General features: G+C 36.6%; 1 protein-coding gene across 2 annotated transcripts in view; it reads left to right on the top strand.

The window, feature by feature from the left end:
• FAM241A (family with sequence similarity 241 member A) overlaps positions 1-21,235 on the top strand; it is a 40,084-nt gene that overhangs the window by 7,276 nt on the left and 11,573 nt on the right. The window contains exon 1 of one of the 2 annotated variants that reach the window (XM_050791339.1): positions 824-1,029. The exons of the other annotated variant lie outside the window; for it this stretch is intronic. Coding sequence (XP_050647296.1) covers positions 943-1,029 — 87 coding nt within the window. The 5' untranslated portion in view covers positions 824-942. Of the gene's footprint in view, positions 1-823; positions 1,030-21,235 lie in introns of those variants that run through there. 2 annotated transcript variants of the gene reach the window in all.

The following is a 21,235-nucleotide window of genomic DNA, read 5'->3' as shown; positions in this document are numbered from 1 at the left end:
TCATGTGTTCTTTAAGACTTAGCAAAACTATCCTCATTTTCTGTCTTTTCTGGAGTCATAATCTTATCTTGCAGTAACAGCCACCTATCTCCAAAAACCTTGTTTCTACTAGTTAGTTATGTTTTATTGCGTTGTGTTTGTGTGTTTAAGAGAATTAATAAGATACTTGAAGTGTAGCTTCTTTTGAGCAGATCAGCTGAGTTTCTAACTAACCTGATGCAGAAGATACTTTGTATCTTCTGATCTTTTTCTCCATACCCAGTGTTCCCCCCTCCCCACAACCATTTAACTTCATTGGCAGCTGAGTCTAATCTTGGCATAGGAAAAGGAAGTGATTGGCTTTATTTCTTGCTATTTTCTTGTGGCAACAACTGCAGCTTATCAGGGTTCTAATCAAAAGGAAAGCATGGTACAAATGTTTTTAACTTTATGGAAAATAAAGGATAAAATTATTATTAATGCTTAATATCTAAACATAATGTTAAGAAAGTTAAATTCCCATTGTGGTTTTTACTATATTTATTTTCATGTAACTTTTTAAATATCTGTGTTTGAGAATTTCTTTTATTTCCTCTTCCAATTAATCCAAAATAATTTAATTTTTGTTTTGATTAAACAAAAATTTAATCCTCGATTAAAGTTTTACTTAAATGTCTGCAGATGGTCTACAGAGGTAGGGAATTTAAGTTTGATGTTGCGTGACTGCAAATTCCATCAGTCTGACTGAATTGAGGATTTCTTATTCCATGAGTTTTAGAGGTAATAGCAACAGAAGTGAAATTTTCACTGCCAGAAATTGAGAATTGAGAAGGAAAGTCATTTTTCAGGAGAGATACTTGATTTTGACTACTTTTTTCCCTAAGTTTGATACTTTATTTTTTAAAATTTATTTCTGTTTATTTTTGAGACAGAGTTTTCCTCTGTTGCCCAAGCAGGAGTGCAATGGTAGGATCTCAGCTCACTGCAACCTCCATTTCCCAGGTTCAAGCAATTGTTTTGCCTCAGCCTACCAAGTTCCTGGGACTACAGGTGCGTACCACCATGCCTGACTTTTTGTATTTTTAGTAGAGATGGAGTTTTGCCATGTTGCCCAAGGCTGGTTATGAACTTCTGGCCTCAAGCAATCTGCCTGCCTCGGCCTTTCACAGGGCTGGGATTACAGGCATGAGCCACCATGCCCACCCTGGCTACTTTTAATGAATAAGTTCACCCATCTTGTAGTAGCATCTAGCATATTGTCCTGCATGTACAAGGTACTAAGTAATGTCACCAGAGATTTCATATTTTTTTATTTAAAAAAGGAGGTTTTTGAAAAAGTATAAAATGTAGAAATTTCTTAACCTGCAGTTTGAAATCAAAAAGAGGCTTGGACAGGGCACAGTGGCTCATGCCTGTAATCCCAGCACTTTGGGAGGCTGAGGCGGCGGGTCACCTGAGGCCAGGAGTTCGAGACCAGCCTGGCCAACATGGCGAAACCCCACCTCTACAGAAAAATACAAAAATTAGCCGGGTGTGGTGGTGAACATCTGTAATCCCAGCTACTCAGGAGGCTGAGGTAGAAGAATCGCTTGAACCCAGGAGGCAGAGGTTGCAGTGAGCTGAGATCAGCCACTGTACTCCAGCCTGGGCGACAGAGCAAAACTCTGCGCCCACTGCCCCACCCCCAGACCCCCTCCCCAAAAAAAGAGGCTTCAGTTAGGCATATTCTTGAATTCGTGGCCCACTATTATATATCATTAGTTTATGAAAAGCCCTTCTCTTATTTAATTATTTTTCCATTGTATAACCATTTCTTTCACTACAATAGGCAGTTGTTCCAATACGTCTGTTAGATATTACGGAAATTGAGTGTATCTTTTTGACTACCTGGTGGTTTCATTTGTGTATTTGCAATTATGACTTATAATTTTAAAAATATTGAATCCCGGTAGTTAAAATGAAAAATGAATGCAAATTTTGATATTTTTCAGTTTATAATCATTTCAAAGACTAAGTTCTAGTTGATAGTCTCATTGGTTTTTATCCATCCCCTCAAAAAAATCTTTTTTCTTTTATTGGTTCTATGTAGTTTAGTGGGAGGTAAGTATAAAACAATGCTATAATTTTTCATTTACTGATAAATGACAAACAAGTTATAATGATAAAGAAGTTATAAATTATATAATATAATGCTGTTATTAGATGAAGCCTTATATAGGTAGTAAATTTTTACATTTAATTATATCTTTTTTAATGTTTTGTAGAAAATGAAAACTGCAACTTCTTATAGAGTCCGATAAATAGGAAAATATGTCCAGCCTCACTAGAAAGAAAAGAATTGCAAATTAAAACAATTAGGAATGATTTTTCACCTATCAAATTGTCAAAGATTAAAAAGATGAAAGGTGTGGGTTTAGAGATATAGTGTATAAAATACTATATGGCTATATGAGATATAGTGTATAAAATACACTAAAAATTAGAGGTATAAGTTAGTTCAGTATTTCTAGAAGGAAATATGATATCAAACCTTAAGAACAGATACTATTATTGCCCCTACTTTAACATGTACAAATTGCAGAGCAAGGAGGTTAAGTAACAGTGAAAGTATAGCAGCTAGTAAGTTGCAGAGTTGAGATTCAAACCCATGCTTAAAAGCCCTAAACTACCAAGCTAGTGTTTGGCCATGAAATCAATTTAGTGGATTTTAAACAGGATAGGATAATATGGAAATTATTAGAATGCATCACACATGGTATGAGTGTCACTTTGTAGAACTTAATATGTACTAGTTCAGGTTATATTTGTTATTGTGGATGACAGTCACGATCACTGCAGTAGCACAGACAGATCAATTCTATCTCAGGTGATGTACCTGGAACTCTTCCCCCAGATCTTCCCTTGGCAGAGCTTCGTATCCCAGCATATCTATTACTTCCTCCGAAAGTTCAGCTCTGACTACTTTGTGGAAAGAACCTCCCACCCCATAATCCTCTCTTCCACTAGCCTGTTTTCTTTTCCTCATAGCTCTTCTTGCTAGTTGAAATTATCTTCCTTGTTAGTTAATATGTTTATTCTCTGCCACTCTTCACTGACCTCTCCACAGGCACACTCTAAAATGTAGAGTGTGTGCCCAGTCCCCATGAGGACAGAGATTACATTATATGGCAAATGTTTCAGAAAATTATTTGGGCATCTCTGAGCTACTAGAGATGAATCTGTCAAAACTTCTATTGAAAAACATACTTGCTAGTAAAAACTCAATTGATGTTTTTGCTGAAGAAGTGTGACTTCCCAGGTGAAGTTACCATGACTGAAATTAGTTTTCAAGAGGGAGAAACTTGGACTTTGTGTATAACAGGAACATGTCCTTTTATCAGAATTAACAGAAGAGGAACTAGTGATGTTAGTTGTGCATTGAGCTTAAAAGATTTCTGTGAAACATTTGTAAAATTGTAGGCAAGGATGTAGTCCTTGAAATGCTGTATTTAAAAATATCACAATATAAAGAAAGGCTAACACATATAGAAACTGGGCATATTAACTTGTATTGCTCTAAATTTTGAGTTCTGTTTTTTGTTTTTTTGAAAATAGGATAGTAAGAAACCCAGATAGTCAATGAAGCCCAGAGCTAGTAGAAAGATAGTGAATAAAATTCTTATCAGCCATTTCAATTGTGACAATTGAAATTGAAATTATAATTTTCAAAAAGGTAAAAAGTATGGCTCTCATTAAACATAAAAGGAACACGTGGTAAATATTTTATGTAACTCATGATTTAGAGGGAACCCAGTAAATGTTACAACCTTTTCAAAGAAGAAATCAAAGAACTAAAAACATTTATGGAGAAGATACGTTGAAATGGATTTCAAAACTGGCTTTTTCCACAGGCAGAGAGAGGGAAGTCAATTGAACCTTAACTGGAACAGAATTTATTCCTATAGATAAGAATATTTTTGCATTGCTCTCAATTATCTGTAATTTATAGACTTTAAAATAACTCAAAGACCATGAAGACTAACAATGTTCTAAACAATGCCGTAGAGACACCCAATAATTTTTTTTGCTTATTCTAAATAGATAAATAGAGAAAGAAAATTTAGTAATAGACAAAGATAATTTCTAAAATTTGCTACACACAGTAGATTAAGTTTTGGATAGCAGGGCTATGTATGTCTCTTTAGAGTGTCATGTGATATTAGAAAATATTAATTATATTCCAGTCTTCTTTTCTAGTACTGTTGAATGCATACATTCAGTGTACATGTGAAAGTGCATAATTTACATGAAAAAAAGTAAAAATTGATTTCTTTTTGACATTCTTCTGTTGAGTTATTATACAACTAAAACTAACCTGAATCTGAGATCACTCCCAAAAACCGCAAACATTTACAAAAAAAATTTGATGAGAACAAGATTGCTGCTCAAAGGATTCCATATCTATGTCTAGATTTTATTTAGCACAGAAATCCCAATTGCTTGTTCATGTCATCCTAGCATATTTTCTCCGTGTGTTGAGTGGTCACTTGTTCAGAGACAACTTTGTCTACTCAAGAGTTTCACAGCAATGTAGAGGCACATTTCATTTAAGCTTTTAAATTTAAAGAAGGGCAGGAACAAAATGATTTTTTTCCATAAGGAATTAACCAATTAGCATGACTATCTTTGGCATCAATAAAAATATCCAATGTAAAACCCTTGAGAAAAATTACATAAAAAAATAGATACCAAACTTTGTCATTTATTATTTATTTTATTAATTATAATTTATTATTATGGTTTATTTAACAGTAATATACTGAAAAAGGTATAATGATTCTGCCATTTCTGGATGATAATATTTTCTTCTTGGAGTTTAAATGATTCGCTATTTGGAAATCAAAGTCTTTGGGCACTCTATATTTGGCTATGATTTTCAACCTCAAGTTGCTCTAACAATCTTGCTATATACTGAAGATACTTTCTCCTTTTACATAACATTGAACATAAATTGTTTTAATAACTGATTGTAATAATTGTATTATATAAATGTTTCTGTATTTATTATTATTTATTTTTCTGGCTAGCAGGTACTTTCTTGATAGCTTTTAACCCATTCATTTCAAAAATTTAATGAGCTCCTACTGTTTTTCCAGGCACTGATCTAAGTCAAGATATAAGGAAACAAATAAAAACAGGCCACATTTCATTTCTAATTAATCTTGTGTTGTAGTAGGGAAAGAGAGACAATGCATAAATGAACAAGTATATCAGCCAACAAGTAAATCATTGGGTTATATGCACTATGAAAAAAAAAGCAGGAAGGTAGACAGGGAGTGTGGATATGAACTAGGATTGCTATTTTTATTGTTATTCTTATTTTTTCATTGCTATTGATATATAATATTTGAACATATTTATGGGGTACATGTGATATTTTGAAGCATGCATTGTGTAATGATTAAATCAGTGTATTTAGGATATCCATCATCTCAAACATTTATTATTTCTTTGTGTTGGGAACATTCAAATATTCTCTTCTAGCTTTTTTGAACTATACAATATATCGCTGTTAACTGCAGTCACCTAACTGTGCTATTGAACACTAGATTTTTTCTTACTGTATGATTGTGCTTTATCACCCCCTTTCCCCCCATACATACATACTTCCCAGCTCTGTTAACTGTCATTCTACTCTGTCTCCAAAAAAATCAACCTTTTTAACTCCCACATATGAGTGAGAATATGTAATATTTGTCCTTCTGTGCCTGGCTTATTTCACTTTTAAATAAAGTGGTCATGGAAGAGCTCACTGAGGTAATAGTTGAGCAAAGACCCAAAGGAAGTGAGAATTATCTACTTGACTGTGCCCCTCTGTTTGCTTTGACTCTTTAGTAGGGTAGAGCAATTTAAGTCCCAGTCTTAGTAATTATGATAACATACCTGTCTTCAATCTAGATTCTCAATTCTTTCTCACAATCCCCACTTCCAGTTCTCTATATTTTGTTGCTATTTTATTTGCTCCTACTGTAAGCAAATGCAAATTCTTTGTGGAAAGATAGAAGGAAAAAGTAAACTAACTATGGACTTATTTCAGTTAGCAAATTTCCTCTTTTAAAAGGTGCATTTATTATACCAAAGCCAGACAAAGACACATCAAAGAAAGAAAACTGCAGACCAATATCTCTGATGACTATTGATGTACAAATTCTCAAGAAAATATTAGCAAACCAAACAATATACTAAAAACGTTATTCATCATGACCAAGTGCGATTTATCCCAGGGATGCAAGGATAGTTCAACATGATGATCAATGTGATGTATCAACAGAATGAAGGATAAAAACCATATGATCATTTCAATTGATGCTGAAAAAGCATTTGATAAAATTCAACATCCTTCATGATTAAAAAAAAAAAAAACACTAAAAAACTGGATATAGAAAGAAAATACCTCAATATAATAAAAGCCACATACGACAGACCCACAGCTAGCATCATACTGAATGGAAAAAAACTGAAAGCCCTTCCTCTAAGATGTAGAACATGAAAGGGGGATGTCCACTGGTCACCAGTGTTATTCAACTTAGTAATGGAAGTCCTAGCTAGAGCAATCAAACAAGAGAAAGATACAAAGGGCATCCAGATTGGAAAGGAAGAATTCAAATTATACTTGTTTGTATATGATATGATGTTATATTTGGAAAAACCTAAGGACTCCATCAAAAAACTATTAGAACTGATAAATTCAATAAAGTTGCATAATACAAAACCAACACACAAGAATCAGTAGCATTTCTGGCTGGGCACAATGGCTCATGCCTGTAATCCCAGCACTTTGGGAGGCCGAGGTGGGCAGATCACTTGAGGTCAGGAGTTTAAGACCAGTCTGGTCAACATGGTGAAACCCCATCTCTACTAAAAAATATAAAAATTAGCTGGGCATGGTGATGCATGCCTGTAACCCCAGCTACTCGGAGGCCGAGACAAGAGAATCACTTGAACCCAGGAGGCAGAGGTTGCAGTGAGCCAAGATCACGCTGCTGTACTCCAGCCTGGGCAACAGAGCAAACCTCCATCTCAAAAAAAAAAAAAAAAAAAAAAAAATCGGTAGCATTTCTCTATACCAACAGTGAACAGTCTGAAAAAGAAAATTTTTAAAACTTATCCCATTTACAATAGCTACAAATAAAATTAAATACCTAAGAATACATTAACACATTTAACCAAATAAGTAAAAGATGTCTACAATGGAAAATGTATAACACTGACGAACGAAATTGAAGAGGACACCAAAAAATGGAAAGATATTGCATGTTCATGGATTGCAAGAATCAATATTGTTGAAATGTCCATACTACCCAAAGCAATCTACAGATTCAATGCAGTCTCTATCAAAATACCAATGACATTCATCACAGAAATAGAAAAAACAATCCCAAAGTTTATTTAGAATCACAGAAGATCCAGAATAGCCAAAGCTATCCTGAGCAAAAAGAACAAAACTGGAGGAAACACATTGCCTGACTTCATATTATACTACGGAGCTTTAGTAACCAAAACAGTGTGGTACTGGCATAGAAACAGACACATAAATCAGTGGAACAGAATAAAGAGCCCAGAAACAAATCCACACACCCACAGTAAACACATTTTCAACAAGGGTGCCAAGAATATACACTAGGGAAAAGACAGTATTTTCAATAAATGATGCTGTAGGAAAACTGGATATCCATATGCAGAAGAATGAAACTACATCCCTATCGCTTGCCATATACAAAAATCAAATCAAAATGAATTAATACTGAAACACCTCAGACTATGAAACTACTACAAGAAAACATTGGGGAAAAGCTCCAGGACATTGGTTTGGACAAAAAATTCTTGAGTAATATCACAAGTACAGGCAACTAAAGCAAAAATGTACAAATGAGATCACATCAAGTTAAAAAGCTTCTGCGAAGAAATAAAGATGTTCTTTGAAACCAATGGGAACAAAGACACAACATACCAGAATCTCTGGGACACATTTAAAGCAGTGTGTAGAGGGAAATTTATAGCACTAAATGCCCACAAGAGAAAGCTAAATGCCCACAAGGAAAGATCTAAACTTGACACCCTAACATCAATTAAAAGAACTAGAGAAGCAAGAGCAAACACATTCAAAAGCTAGCAGAAGGCAAGAAATAACTAAGATCAGAGTAGAACTGAAGGAGATAGACACACAAAAAACCCTTCAAAAAATCAATGAATCCAGGAGCTGGTTTTTTGAAAAGATCAACAAAATTGATAGACCGCTAGCAAGACTAATAAAGAAGAAAAGAGAAGAATCAAGGAGATGCAGTAAAAAATTATACAGGGGATATCACCACCGACCCCACAGAAATACAGACTACCATTAGAGAATACTATAAACACCTCTATGCAAGTAAACTAGAAAATCTAGAAGAAACAGATAAATTTCTGGACACATACACTCTCCCAAGACTAAACCAGGAAGAAGTTGAATCCCTGAACAGACCAATAACAGGCTCTGAAATTGAAGCAATAATTAATAGCCTACCAACCAACCAAAGTCCAGGACCAGACGGATTCACAGCTAAATTCTACGAGAGGTACAAAGAGGGGCTGGTACCATTCTTTCTGAAACTATTCCAGTCAATAGAAAAAGAGGGAATCCTCCCTAACTCATTTTATGAGGCAAGCATCATCCTGTTACCAAAGCCTGGCAGAAATACAACAAAAAGAGAATTTTAGACCTATATCCCCAATGAACATCGATTCAAAAATCCTCAATAAAATACTGGCAAATCGAATCCAGTGGCACATCAAAAAGCTTATCCAGCACGATCAAGTTGGCTTCATCCCTGGGATGCAAGGCTGGTTCAACATATGCAAATCAATAAGCATAATCCATCATATAAACAGAACCAAAGACAAAAACCACATGATTATCTCAATAGATGGAGAAAAGGCCTTCGACAAAATTCAACACCTTCATGCTAAAAACTCTCTAATAAACTAGGTATTGATGGGAAGTATCTCAAAATAATAAGAGCTATTTATGACAAACCCACAGCCAATATCATACTGAATGGGCAAAAACCAGAAGCATTCCCTTTGAAAACTGGTACAAGACAGGGGTGCCCTCTCTCACCACTGCTATTCAGCAAAGTGTTGGAAGGGCAATCAGGCAAGAGAAAGAAATAAATTAGGAAAAGAGGAAGTCAAATTGCCCCTGTTTGCAGATGACGTGATTATATATTTAGAAAACCCCATTGTCTCAGCCCAAAATCTCCTTAAGCTGATAAGCAACTTCAGCAAAGTCTCAGGATACAAAACCAATGTGCAAAAATCACAAGCATTCCTATACACCAATAACAGACAAACAGCCAAATCATGAGTGAACTCCCATTCACAATTGCTTCAAAGAGAATTAAATACCTAGGAATACAACTTACAAGTGATGTGAAGGACCTCTTCAAGGAGAACTACAAACCACTGCTCAAGGAAATAAAAGAGGACACAAACAAATGAGAACATTCCATGGTCATGGATAGGAAGAATCAATATCATGAAAATGGCCATAATGCCCAAGGTAACTTATAGATTAAGTGACATCCCTATCAAGCTACCAATGCCTTTCTTCACAGAATTGGAAAAAACTATTTTAAAGTTCATATGAAACCAAAAAAGAGGCCCGCATTGCCAAGACAATCCTAAGCCAAAAGAACAAAGCTGGAGGCATCACGCTACCTGACTTCAAACTATACTACAAGGCTACAGTAACCAAAACAGCATGGTACTGGTACAAAAACAGAGATGACCAATGGAACAGAACAGAGCCCTCAGAAATAATACCACACCTCTACAACCATCTGATTTTTGACAAACCTGACACAAACAAGCAATAGGGAAAGGATTCTCTATTTAATAAATGGTGCTGGGAAAACTGGCTAGCCATATGTAGAAAGCTTTTGAAACTGGATCCCTTCCTTACACGTTATACAAAAATTAATTCAAGATGGATTAAAGACTTAAATGTTAGACCTAAAACGATAAAAACCCTAGAAGAAAACTTAGGTAATACCATTCAGGACATAAGCATGGGCAAGGACTTCATGACTAAAACACCAAAAGCAATGGCAACAAAAGCCAAAATTGACAAATGGGATCTCATTAAACTAAAGGGCTGCTGCACAGCAAAAGAAACTACCATCAGAGTGAACAGGCAACCTACAGAATGGGAGAAAAATTTTACAATCTACCCATCTGACAAAGGGCTAATATCCAGAATCTACAAAGAACTTAAACAAATTTACAAGAAAAAATCAACCCCATAAAAAAGTGGGCAAAGGATATGAACAGACACTTCTCAAAAGAAGACATTTGTGCAGCCAACAGACACAGGAAAAAATGCTCATCATCACTGGCCATCAGAGAAATGCAAATCAAAACCACAATGAGATACCATCTCACACCAGTTAGAATGGCAATCATTAAAAAGTCAGGAAACAACTGGTGCTGAAGAGGATGTGGAGAAATAGGAACACTTTTACACTGTTGGGACTGTAAGCTAGTTCAACCATTGTGGAAGACAGTGTGGTGATTCCTCAAGGATCTAGAACTAGAAATACCATTTGACCCAGTGATCCCATTACTGGGTATATACCCAAAGGATTATAAATCATGCTGCTATAACGACACATGCACACATATGTTTATTGCAGCACTATTCACAATAGCAAAGACTTGGAACCAACCCAAATGTTCATCAATGATAGACTGGATAAAAAAAAAAAGTGACACATATACACCATGGAATACTATGCAGCCATAAAAAAGGGTGAGTTCATCATCTTTGTAGGGACATGGATGAAGCTGGAAACCATCATTCTGAGCAAACAGTTGCAAGGACAGAAAACTAAATACCTCATATTCTCACTCATAGGTGGGAATTGAACAATGAGAGCACTTGGACACAGGGTTGGCAACATCACACACTGGGGCCTGTTGTGAGGTGGGGGGAGGGGGAAGGGATAGCATTCGGGGATATACCTAGTGTAAATGACTAGTTAATGGGTGCAGCACACCAACATGGCACATGTATACATATGTAGCCTGCACGTTGCGCACATGTATCCTAGAACTTAAAATATAATTTAAAAAAAAAAGGATGAGTTCATGTCCTTTGTAAGGATATGGATGAAGCTGGAAACCATCATTCTGAGCAAACTGTCACAAGGACAGAAAACCAAACACCGCATGTTCTCACTCATAGGTGGGAATTGAACAATGAGAACACTTAGACATAGGGTGGGGAACATCACACACCGGGACCTATTGTGGGATGGGGGGAGGGAGGAGGGATAGCATTAGGAGATATACCTAATGTAAATGACAAGTTAATGGGTGCAGCACACCAACATGGCACATGTATAGATATGTAACAAACCTGCACGTTGTGCACATGTACCCTAGAACTTAAAGTATAATGATAAAAATTAAAATAAACTGAAAAAAAAAAAGCTTCTGCACAGCTAAAGAAACAGTCAACCAAGTGAAGATACAACCCACAGAATGGGAGAAAATATTTGTAAACTACCTATCTGACAAGGGATTAATAACCAGAATATATAAGGAACTCAAATGATTCTATAGGAAAAAAGTCTAATAATTCAATTTTAACGTGGGCAAAAGATTTAAATAGACATTCCTCAAAAAAAGACATACAGGCCAGGTGCCGTGGTTCATGCCTGTAATCCCAACACGTTGGGAGGCCAAGGCAGGCCAATCACTTGAACTCAGGAGTTTGAGACCAGCCTGGGCAATATGGTGAAACCCCATCTCTACAAAAAATACAAGAAAACTAGCCAGGCATGCGCTCAGCTATTTGGGAGGCTGAGGTGGGAGAATCACCTGAGCCTAGGAGTTCCTTCAAGTCTTCAGTAAGCTGTGATCACACCACCACACTCCAGCCTGGATGACAGAATGAGACCCTGTCTCAAAAGCAAAAACAAAAATAAGACATACAAATGGCAAACAGGCATATGAAAAGATGCTCAACATCACTGAGCATCAGAGAAATGCAAATCAAAACTACAGTGATATATCATCTCACACCAGTTGAAATGTTTTTTATCCAAAAGACAGGCAATTAAAAAAAAAAAAAAACTAGTGAGGATGTGGAGAAAAGGGAAGCCTCATACACTGTTGGTGGGAATGTACTTTAGTATGACCACTATGGAGAACAGTTTGGAGATTCCTCAAAAAACTAAAAAATCGAGCTTCCATACAGTCTATCAATCCCACTGCTGGGTATATCCCCAAAAGAAAGGAAATTAGTATCTCAAAGAGATATCTGCACTCTCATATTTGTTATAGCAGTGTTCACAATAGCTAAGATTTGGAAGCAACCTAATTGTCCATTAACAGATGAATGGATAAAGAAAATGTGGTACTTATACCAAAGGGAGTACTAGTCAGCCATTAAAAAGAGTGAGGTCGTCTTTTGCAACAACATGGGTGGAACTGGAGGTCATTATGTTAAGTGAAATAAGCCAGGCACAGGAAGACAAACGTCGCATATTCTCACTTATTTGTGGGATCTAAAAATCAAAATAATTGAACTCATGAAGGTAGAGAGTAGAAGGATGGCTACCAGAAGCTGGGAAGGGTAGTGGGGCGTGAGGGGGAAGTGAGGATGGTTAATGGTTACAAAAAGAATGGAATGAATGAATGAGACCTAGTATTTGATGGTACAACAGAGTGATTGTTGTCAAAATAATTGTACATTTTAAAATAACTAAAAGAGTGTAATTGGATTGTTTGTAACACAAAATTAAATGCTTGAGGGGATGGATACCCCATTTTCCATGATGTGCTAATTTCACATTGTATACCTATATCAAAATATCTTGTGTGCCCCACGAATATATACACCTACTATGTGCTCAGAAATTTTTTTTTTTTTTTTTTTTTTTTTTTGGAGACGGAGTGTTGCTCTGTCACCCAGGCTGGAGTGCAGAGGTGCGATCTCGGCTCACTGCAAGCTCCGCCTCCCGGGTTCACGCCATTCTTCTGCCTCAGCCTCTCTCAAGTAGCTGGGACTACAGCCCTGCCACCACGCCTGGCTAATTTTTTTTTTCTTTTTTTTTTAATTAGAGACAGGGTTTCACTGTGTTAGCCAGGATGGTCTTGATCTCCTGACCTTGTGATCTGCCCGCCTCAGCCTCCCAAAGTCCTGGGAAATTTTTTAAAAATGTTTTTTAAAAGTACATTTCTTAATGAAGATTGTATACTCACACCTTACAATGAATTTGTTTATTCTGCTTTCCTTTTAATACCTGGTTCAACTCCTTTACAATAAGAGATTTAGAAATTTGATTATTTGATGTGAAGGGGTGAGGTTGAGATGGAGAATGTAAGTTATTTACGGCAAAGCATGTTTTCTGAAAAAGAAATTTTCCAATAAACTGTATTACAGTTTATTGGAATGAACTCAGAATTTGTTGTCAGACTACTGCCTTCAAATCCTGGCTGGCTGATTTGGGGGAAGTCCTCTGGAGTCAGTTAGACCTCTAGACTCTAATAGCACCCACCTGACTGTGATTTTGTGTGGAGCTAATGCTTGGAATATATGTGTTTAATAGTTCATTGAACAAATGGCTATAAGCAAAGGAAGATGGAAAAAGATCAAAATTAGAAGGATTTTTTTCTGAAGATATTAAAAATACTAATAATTTTCTCTTGGCCAAGGTATGATTTAAAAATTGGGTCTTCAGCATATAAACTATATACGTATTAATAAAAATCATTAGAGAAGATGAACTCTCCATCAGAAGAGAACATAGAGTAAAAAGATAAGATGCCCTCTAGATAAGCCCCTGAGGAGTTCTAACTATAAACTCAGAAGGGAATGGGCCAACGGAAGTAGACCAAAGAGAAAAAGGGAGATGAAGACACCTAGAATGACTAGTAGGCTTCTGGCTTGCACTGCAGGTTGTGCCATTTATTGAGGCGGAGGATACTGGAGGAAGACCAATTTTAGAGCAGATGATTATGAATTTGGTACTGGGCATGTTGAATTTGAGGTTCCTATAAGACATTCATATAGAAATGTTGAATATGTAGTTGAGCATTCTAGTCTAGAAATCTGAAGAGTTGCCTGAGCTGAGAAGTGATGTTCTGAAAGATAAGAAGAAAACTGTGAATCTTTATGAAAATATGGGTCATTTTAATTAGGAAGGGATAGTGCAGCAGTGTTTTATATGGTAATTTGGGTACATATCTTTATATACTAAGTAGCTTAATAGCAGGGAATATGGGTTATTATTTTGTATACCCTACAGCACTTAACCTTACTCTTGGTAAGCATTCAATAATTATTTGTTGAATTGAACTAAATTGACTAAAGAGTTTATTTTGCAAGCTAGCCTATTCTGTGAATCAAGGATTGTGATTTAGCTGAGTTGAAGCTTACTAATCAAAGATTCTCAAGGAGGACATGACAGACATCAAGAACCAGTGTGTGGCTTCCTGAAAGTAAGCAGCAATCAGTCTGGCAAATCAGTCAGGTCTGTTCAGGCTTGCCACAAGTAGGGCACAGCACATCTTGCATAAAATGCAGGTGCAAAACTTGGTGAGAGGAGAGGATCATAACTTTGGTATGTAAGCACAAACTGTATTACAGTAAGCATAAAACTTCTAATAATTTTCACTATATCACCATTCATCTAAAATTAAAACAACTAATATACTTCGTTATGAAATAAGGTGACTTTATGTAGATATACTGTTTTTCAAAGAGTTTTTTCACAAGAAATGTCACAGATTCACACACATTTCTTTATATACAAGACTAGATTCCTACAGACTCTTTAGTCCTATAAATAATGAAAAGCAATTAAACTTTTTTCCCTACTTAGTTCAAATGATTGATAGCTTAATAGATACTTCATTTAATAAGAATTGTCCAGCAGTGGTTATTTCAGAACTGCAAAGAAAAAAATCAGCCAAGTCAATGGGTTTGACAAAAAGTGGAATGTATAAAACAAGCTGTTATTGTACAGGAAACAATAAACTCCCAAACAATTAATATATATGAATGGCATTTTCATAGGTTTTTGAAAAATTGTCAGATTTGTAAGTACTGTTAACTTTGCTATGAGACAAAATTCCATCATAGATCTTACTAAGAAATTATTGATAAATTAATTTTAAAAGAAACTTAGTTCTAACAAGGATGGTTCCTATATTTGAATTTATTTTTTTAATTTGAGACAGTGTTTGGCTCCTGTTGCCCAGGCTGGAGTGCAATGGCGCAATCTCAGCTCATTGCAACTTCCACCTCCCAGATTCAAGCGATTCTTCCACCTCAGCCTTCCAAGTAGCTGGGATTACAGGCGTGCGCCCCCACACCTGGCTTAATTTTGTATTTTTAGTAGAGACGAGTTTCAGCATATTGGTCAGTCTGGTCTTGAACTCCTGACCTCAAGTAATCCGCCTGCCTCGGCCTCCCAGAGTGCTGGGATTACAGGCGTGAGCCCTGGCACCCAGCCTTTGATACTTCTATTAGTCATGCCTACATGTTCAACTCTTTAAATATAATATGGAAAAGATACAACAGCATAAGCAAAATAGTCTTCAATCTTCCATATAGCTTTACCTTGGACTAGGTACAAACTTAAAACTCCTATCCTAAAATTTAATTTAAAAGAAGTATTTACAAAAATCATAAATGTTAGCCGGGCGTGGTGGCTCACGCCTGTAATCCCAGCACTTTGGGAGGCCGAGGCGGGCGGATCACAAGGTCAGGAGATCGAGACCACGGTGAAACCCTGTCTCTACTAAAAATACAAAAAAAAATTAGCCGGGCGCGGTGGCGGGCGCCTGTAGTCCCAGCTACTCGGGAGGCTGAGCCGGGAGAATGGGGTGAACCCGGGAGGCGGAGCTTGCAGTGAGCCGAGATTGCGCCACTGCACTCCAGCCTGGGTGACAGAGCAAGACTCTGTCTCAAAAAAAAAAAAAAAAAAATCATAAATGTTGATAATTCTTTCAACAGATGCTGGCCAAACTACTAGAAGAGCGGCATCAGTGATACATTCAATGTTTTTAAGAATTAGTCCTCATCTAGTTAGTGCCTCAGATTCTTTCTGGTGCCTCTGATTTTGAATATTATTGCTTTTCTTCATTTTGTCCTAAAAGGAAGTGACTCATCAAACACACAAACTAATCCAGTTCCAATCAGGATCTATATTTTGCTTAAGGAATGAAAAGGTATATGTTACAGTGTAAAATCTATTTTTGTACTTAGATGCATGAATAAGAGGAGTCGGGATTATGAGTAAATGCTAATCTTAAAAAGAAATGGCAACACCTCTAAGAAAGAGACTACAAAAGAGTGAGAAAGATCCAAAACAACCTTCAGGAATTGGATGGACAATTATCAAGAGGTGACTGAAAGGATTTGGGAGTATGGAAGGAGTACCAGGAACATTGAGACAACATAATTTTATAGTGAAGCATCTCAACACAATTTTTACCAATAACACTTAGCAGCCTAAAAGAAACAGGGAAATTGGAGACTGTAGGAAGTCAGGGCATGGGGAGAAAACATAGCTATGAATTCATAGTTGAAATGGTAGACACTATGTATTCTCAACTGCAAGGAGAAAATAGAAGCCAAAAGGACTAAATATATAACTAATCCAGAGGCTTTTAAAATTCTGCTTCTTTCTTGGTATGTATTGTCATGTATTTGTTTATCTTCTTTTCCTGTATGATACTGTGTCTTACTTGTGTTTCACAAATGTGAGACTCCTGACCTTTTATAAGAAGGTAACAAGGCATTTTTCAAAAAGCCTTTCTTTGGAGAGGTTGAGTGGGATGGTGGAGTGGATTAAGTGGAACAAAATTCCAGTTGTTTGTTGGGAAAATATTTTTTAGTCTAAAATCCCTCTGAGACTCACTCCAAACTAATTTCTTTCTGTCATTCTTCTTCCTTCTTTCGGTCTCTCTATAACTAAATTTAGTTTAAAATTATGTTTTCTAGAAAGGCCGCCTTTCCATGATCATTGGAGCACATTCTGCTCATGTTAGAAGTTCATCGTTCTTAGTCATTAAGCACATACAGTAGTCCCCCCTTATCTGCAGGGGATACATTCGAAGACCCCCAGTGGATGCTGAAATTGATAATAGTACTGAACCCTATATATACTGTTTTTCCTATGTGTACATAGCTATGATTACATTTCATTTATAAGTAAAGACACAGTAAGAGATTAACAATAAGAATAAATTAGAACAATTATAATAATACACTGTAATAAAAGTTGTATGAATGTGGTCTCTCTTTCTCTCAAAATAATCTTATTGTATCATACTCACCCTTCTTGTGATCTGTCAATCTAATAATTGAGGTGACTACTAAGCGACTAATGGGTGGATTGTGTCAACAGCATGGATACGCTGGACAAAAGCTTGAGTCATGTCCCAAGCAGGATAGAGCAAGATGGTGTGAGATTTCATCGCTATACTCAAAATGGCCCACAATTTAAAACTTACAAATTATTTATTTCTGAAATTTTCCATTTAATATTTTCAGACCACAGCTGACTATAGCTAACTGAAACTGGGAAAAGAGAAACTGGGTAAGGGGGACAACTATAGTATTAAGGCAAGAAAATTTCAGGGGAAAGCAAGCAGTTATTTTTTGGCCAAATATGATACATTTTCTCTCTCAACTGGATACAGTTAGAAATAGGGAAAAAAAAAAAAAAAAAAGCCCACCTTTGAAGTGCTCACTGTGCTTAGTCTTTGTGCCAACTTCTGTAGTTTTTCTTTTCTTCTGGGGGTAGGAATGGGATTAAAGGTTAGAGATTGGTTTTGTTTTTTATTTTTAAGAAAAGATGAAATTTTTAAAATCCTGGTCAAATAGTAAGTATGACAATTGAGACCAGGTGCTATACTATAGTGAGCCAGATGTGTGTATAAAACAAGAAGCTGTTATTGTACAGGAAAAAAATGCAAAAACCACAAAACCATTTTAAAATTATTATTTTTACTTTCTTTTTGTGCCGATAGCACCCCCACAAACATGGTAAACATTCCTAAAACCCACTGGACTTTCTGTATGAAGTGTGGCAAGCACCAACCCCACAAAATGACACAGTACAAGAAGGGTGATGATTCTCTGTATGCCCAGGGAAAGCGGTGTTATGACAGGAAACAGAGTGGCTATGGGGAGCAAGCTAAGCCAATTTTCCAGAAAAATAAAAACTACAAAGAAGATTGTGCTAAGGCTTGAGTGTGATGAGCCAACTGCAGATCTAAGATAATGCTGGCTATTAAAAGATGCAAGCATTTTGAACTGGGAGGAGATAAGGAAAGAAAGGCCCAAGTGATTCAGGTCTAAGTATCATCGTTTGTTTTGTTATGAAGATTGTAAAATCTTGAGTTTATGGCTGGGCGCGATGGGTCACGCCTGTGATCCCAGCACTTTGGGAGGCCGAGGCAGGTGAATCACGAGGTCAGAAGATCTAGACCATCCTGGCTAACACAGTGACACCCCTTCTCTACTAAAAATATAAAAAATTAGCTGGGCATGGTGGCGGGCACCTGTAGTCCCAGCTACTCAGGAGGCTGAGGCAGGAGAATGGCATGAACCCTGGAGGTGGAGGTTGCAGTGAGCCGAGATCGTGCCACTGCACTCCAGCCTGGGTGACAGAGCAGGACTCCATCTCAAAAAAAAAAAAAAAAAAAAAAAAAAAAAAAGGATTATTTTTGCTGAATATAAGTGAATGAAGACAAGTATAACTGAACTGCTTTTAAAAACTGATACATTGAAACAATTAGAATGTGAATCATCACAAGGCTGATTTTATATTTATAATGAAGCATATAGTGTAGGCTTTAGAACATAGGCTTTAGAGCCAGATTGCCTGAATGTGTCTAGATTCCACCAATTACTAATAGATCTTGACTAAATTATGTAATCTTTCTTCCTCAATTTCCTTTATGTTTTGAAGATCATAGTACTGAAAACATTGCCCAGCACATACTATTCAATTAATGTTCATTTTTTAAATTAATAAATGTGTCATGAAATAAGTTAAAAATTTCATTTAAGCATTGTTGTTTTCAAGGCTTACATATTTCAGAGCATATCTACATAGGGACAGCCTTTGAGATAAAGAGGAATAAAAAGCAAGAAATGAGTCTTTGCAGGTGACTAAATTCTGAAGTGAAGATGTTTTGTAAACCACAGAATCAGTTCGTGGTATAGGACAGCTATAATCCAGCTATCCTTTTACATAATAATACTAAAGAGGTTAAACACACCATATCATTTTTTACAGCATCATTTACATACTTGAAAGCAGTGCATTAGTGGGGTTTTTGCCAATTCTTTTGATTTAGTTTTTGACCAAATTGACCTTTCTTGAACTAAATGCCAAGCATTTTGCAGCTCTTAAATGGTGATCACATTTTGCCTTAAAATATATGTATTTGTTTATAAATGTTAACCTCCACACTAGATTATTAGCTTTCTCAAAGTTAAGGATGTAGTCTTATTTAATGCTTTATAGGTACCAGAAAAAATGTTTGTTGAATTGGTTCTAGAGAGTAAAGAGTTTTTAAAGCAAAATAATCATAAATGTTATGCTGAATATAAATGACAGCATAGTTTTATTTGTTCATTTGTACATTAATATGTTTATATTTGCTGTTTTTTTTTCTTTCTGGGCTGCCAGATATTTTGTTTGTTTTGAGGCAAGGTCTGGCTTTGTCACCCAGGCTAGAGTGCAGTGGTGTACTGCAGCCTCGGCCTCCTGGGCTCAAGCTATTTTCCTACCTCAGCCTCCTGAGCAGCTGGGACTACAGGCGCCCACCACCATACCCCACTAATTTCTGTATTTTTTTGTACAGTTAGGGTCTCACTGTGTTGCCCAGGCTGGTCTTGAACTCCTGAACTCAAATGATCTGCCCACCTCAGCCTCCCAAAGTGCTGAGATTATAGGTGTGAGCCACTATGCCCTGCCCTGCCAGAGATTTAATGTGGGCCATAGAAGAGGAGACCATTTTAATGTTCGCAGAGCATTATTGATTTACTTTTTATAGTTCTACATTTTTAAAGAACTTCTCCAGAGAGTTATATATAATGATAGAAAGTATTTTAATTGTGCTAAAAGTTTTTCTAAAAAATAGGTTTGAGAGTGACATTTAATGTATTGAAAGCAACTAAGGAAAAAACAGGACTATTCTGAGATTTGGGTTTCTGGTTAACTTTCTTTAGGCTTAATGAAAAAATGAGTTAATTACCAGCTAAAGTACTTGGCAGACTACTGCATAATGATGGAAAATTGCCTACTTGATATTTGTGAAAATATAGTGAAGAAGGAGAAAAAGGGAGCCATTTTTTAATTCATTTAATCTTCAAGTGTACATTTAAAGCCTTTTTTTAATGTTAGTAAGAACTGCCTGATTAAATGGATCCTCATAAGTCAAACTTTTATACTGAGAATTTGATCACAGGACATGTGAAGAATAATAAACACTCTTGAAGGTGCTTACGGTCCCAGTACTCATTCCAGAGAACTAGCTACCTACCATATAGCATCCTCTGATTCAGCCTCACAGAAGTTGTCCCACAGTTCACCATCAAAAGTAATGTCCAGAAATAACCAAGGTAGGGTTTCCAGAACAATGAGGTAAGGAATGCAAAGCAGCAATTTAACTGTTGAAAATTATTAAGCAAAACAAAATAAAGCAATCTTTTAAAGTCTCTAAGAACCATCCTCGAGGTATTCAGCAAATAGAGAATTATTCATTCAAGAAAATATACTAAATCTCAGACTACAGTTTCGCCCTGGAGGAGTAGGCCTCTGGTGTTTCTCAGCTCTCTGCCCCTCCTCCTCCTAGCTCTGTGTTGTGGAATCTCAATTCCAGGTAGGCATAGCTGAGAGGACCAAGTCTGTGTTCCCCCAACCAGTCTCTAAGTGAGGCACAGCAAGTCGAGAACACAGAGGCCCAGCCTTCCCCTCCCTGCACTCATTGTAGGGCAGAGGTTCCCTCCCAGGAGAGGTAACCCAGGAAAACCAGGGGCTGCTCCCCAACCTCAAGTGTGTAATTTTACAGCAGGGTGTCACCCCAGGGAAAACTAGTGCAATGGTGCAGGAGCCCTGCCCAGGAGGAAAGGCAGATCTTATGAGTGAAGAGCTCCATAGATTTCCCTGAGAGGACTTTGTTTAATTGGGAAAGGGAATGGAGAACTTCA

This window comes from Macaca thibetana, chromosome 5 (assembly GCF_024542745.1).
Source record: "Macaca thibetana thibetana isolate TM-01 chromosome 5, ASM2454274v1, whole genome shotgun sequence".
NCBI lineage: Eukaryota > Metazoa > Chordata > Mammalia > Primates > Cercopithecidae > Macaca > Macaca thibetana.
Note: the sequence above shows the minus strand (reverse complement) of the source record. Positions and strands in the feature narration are given on the sequence as shown.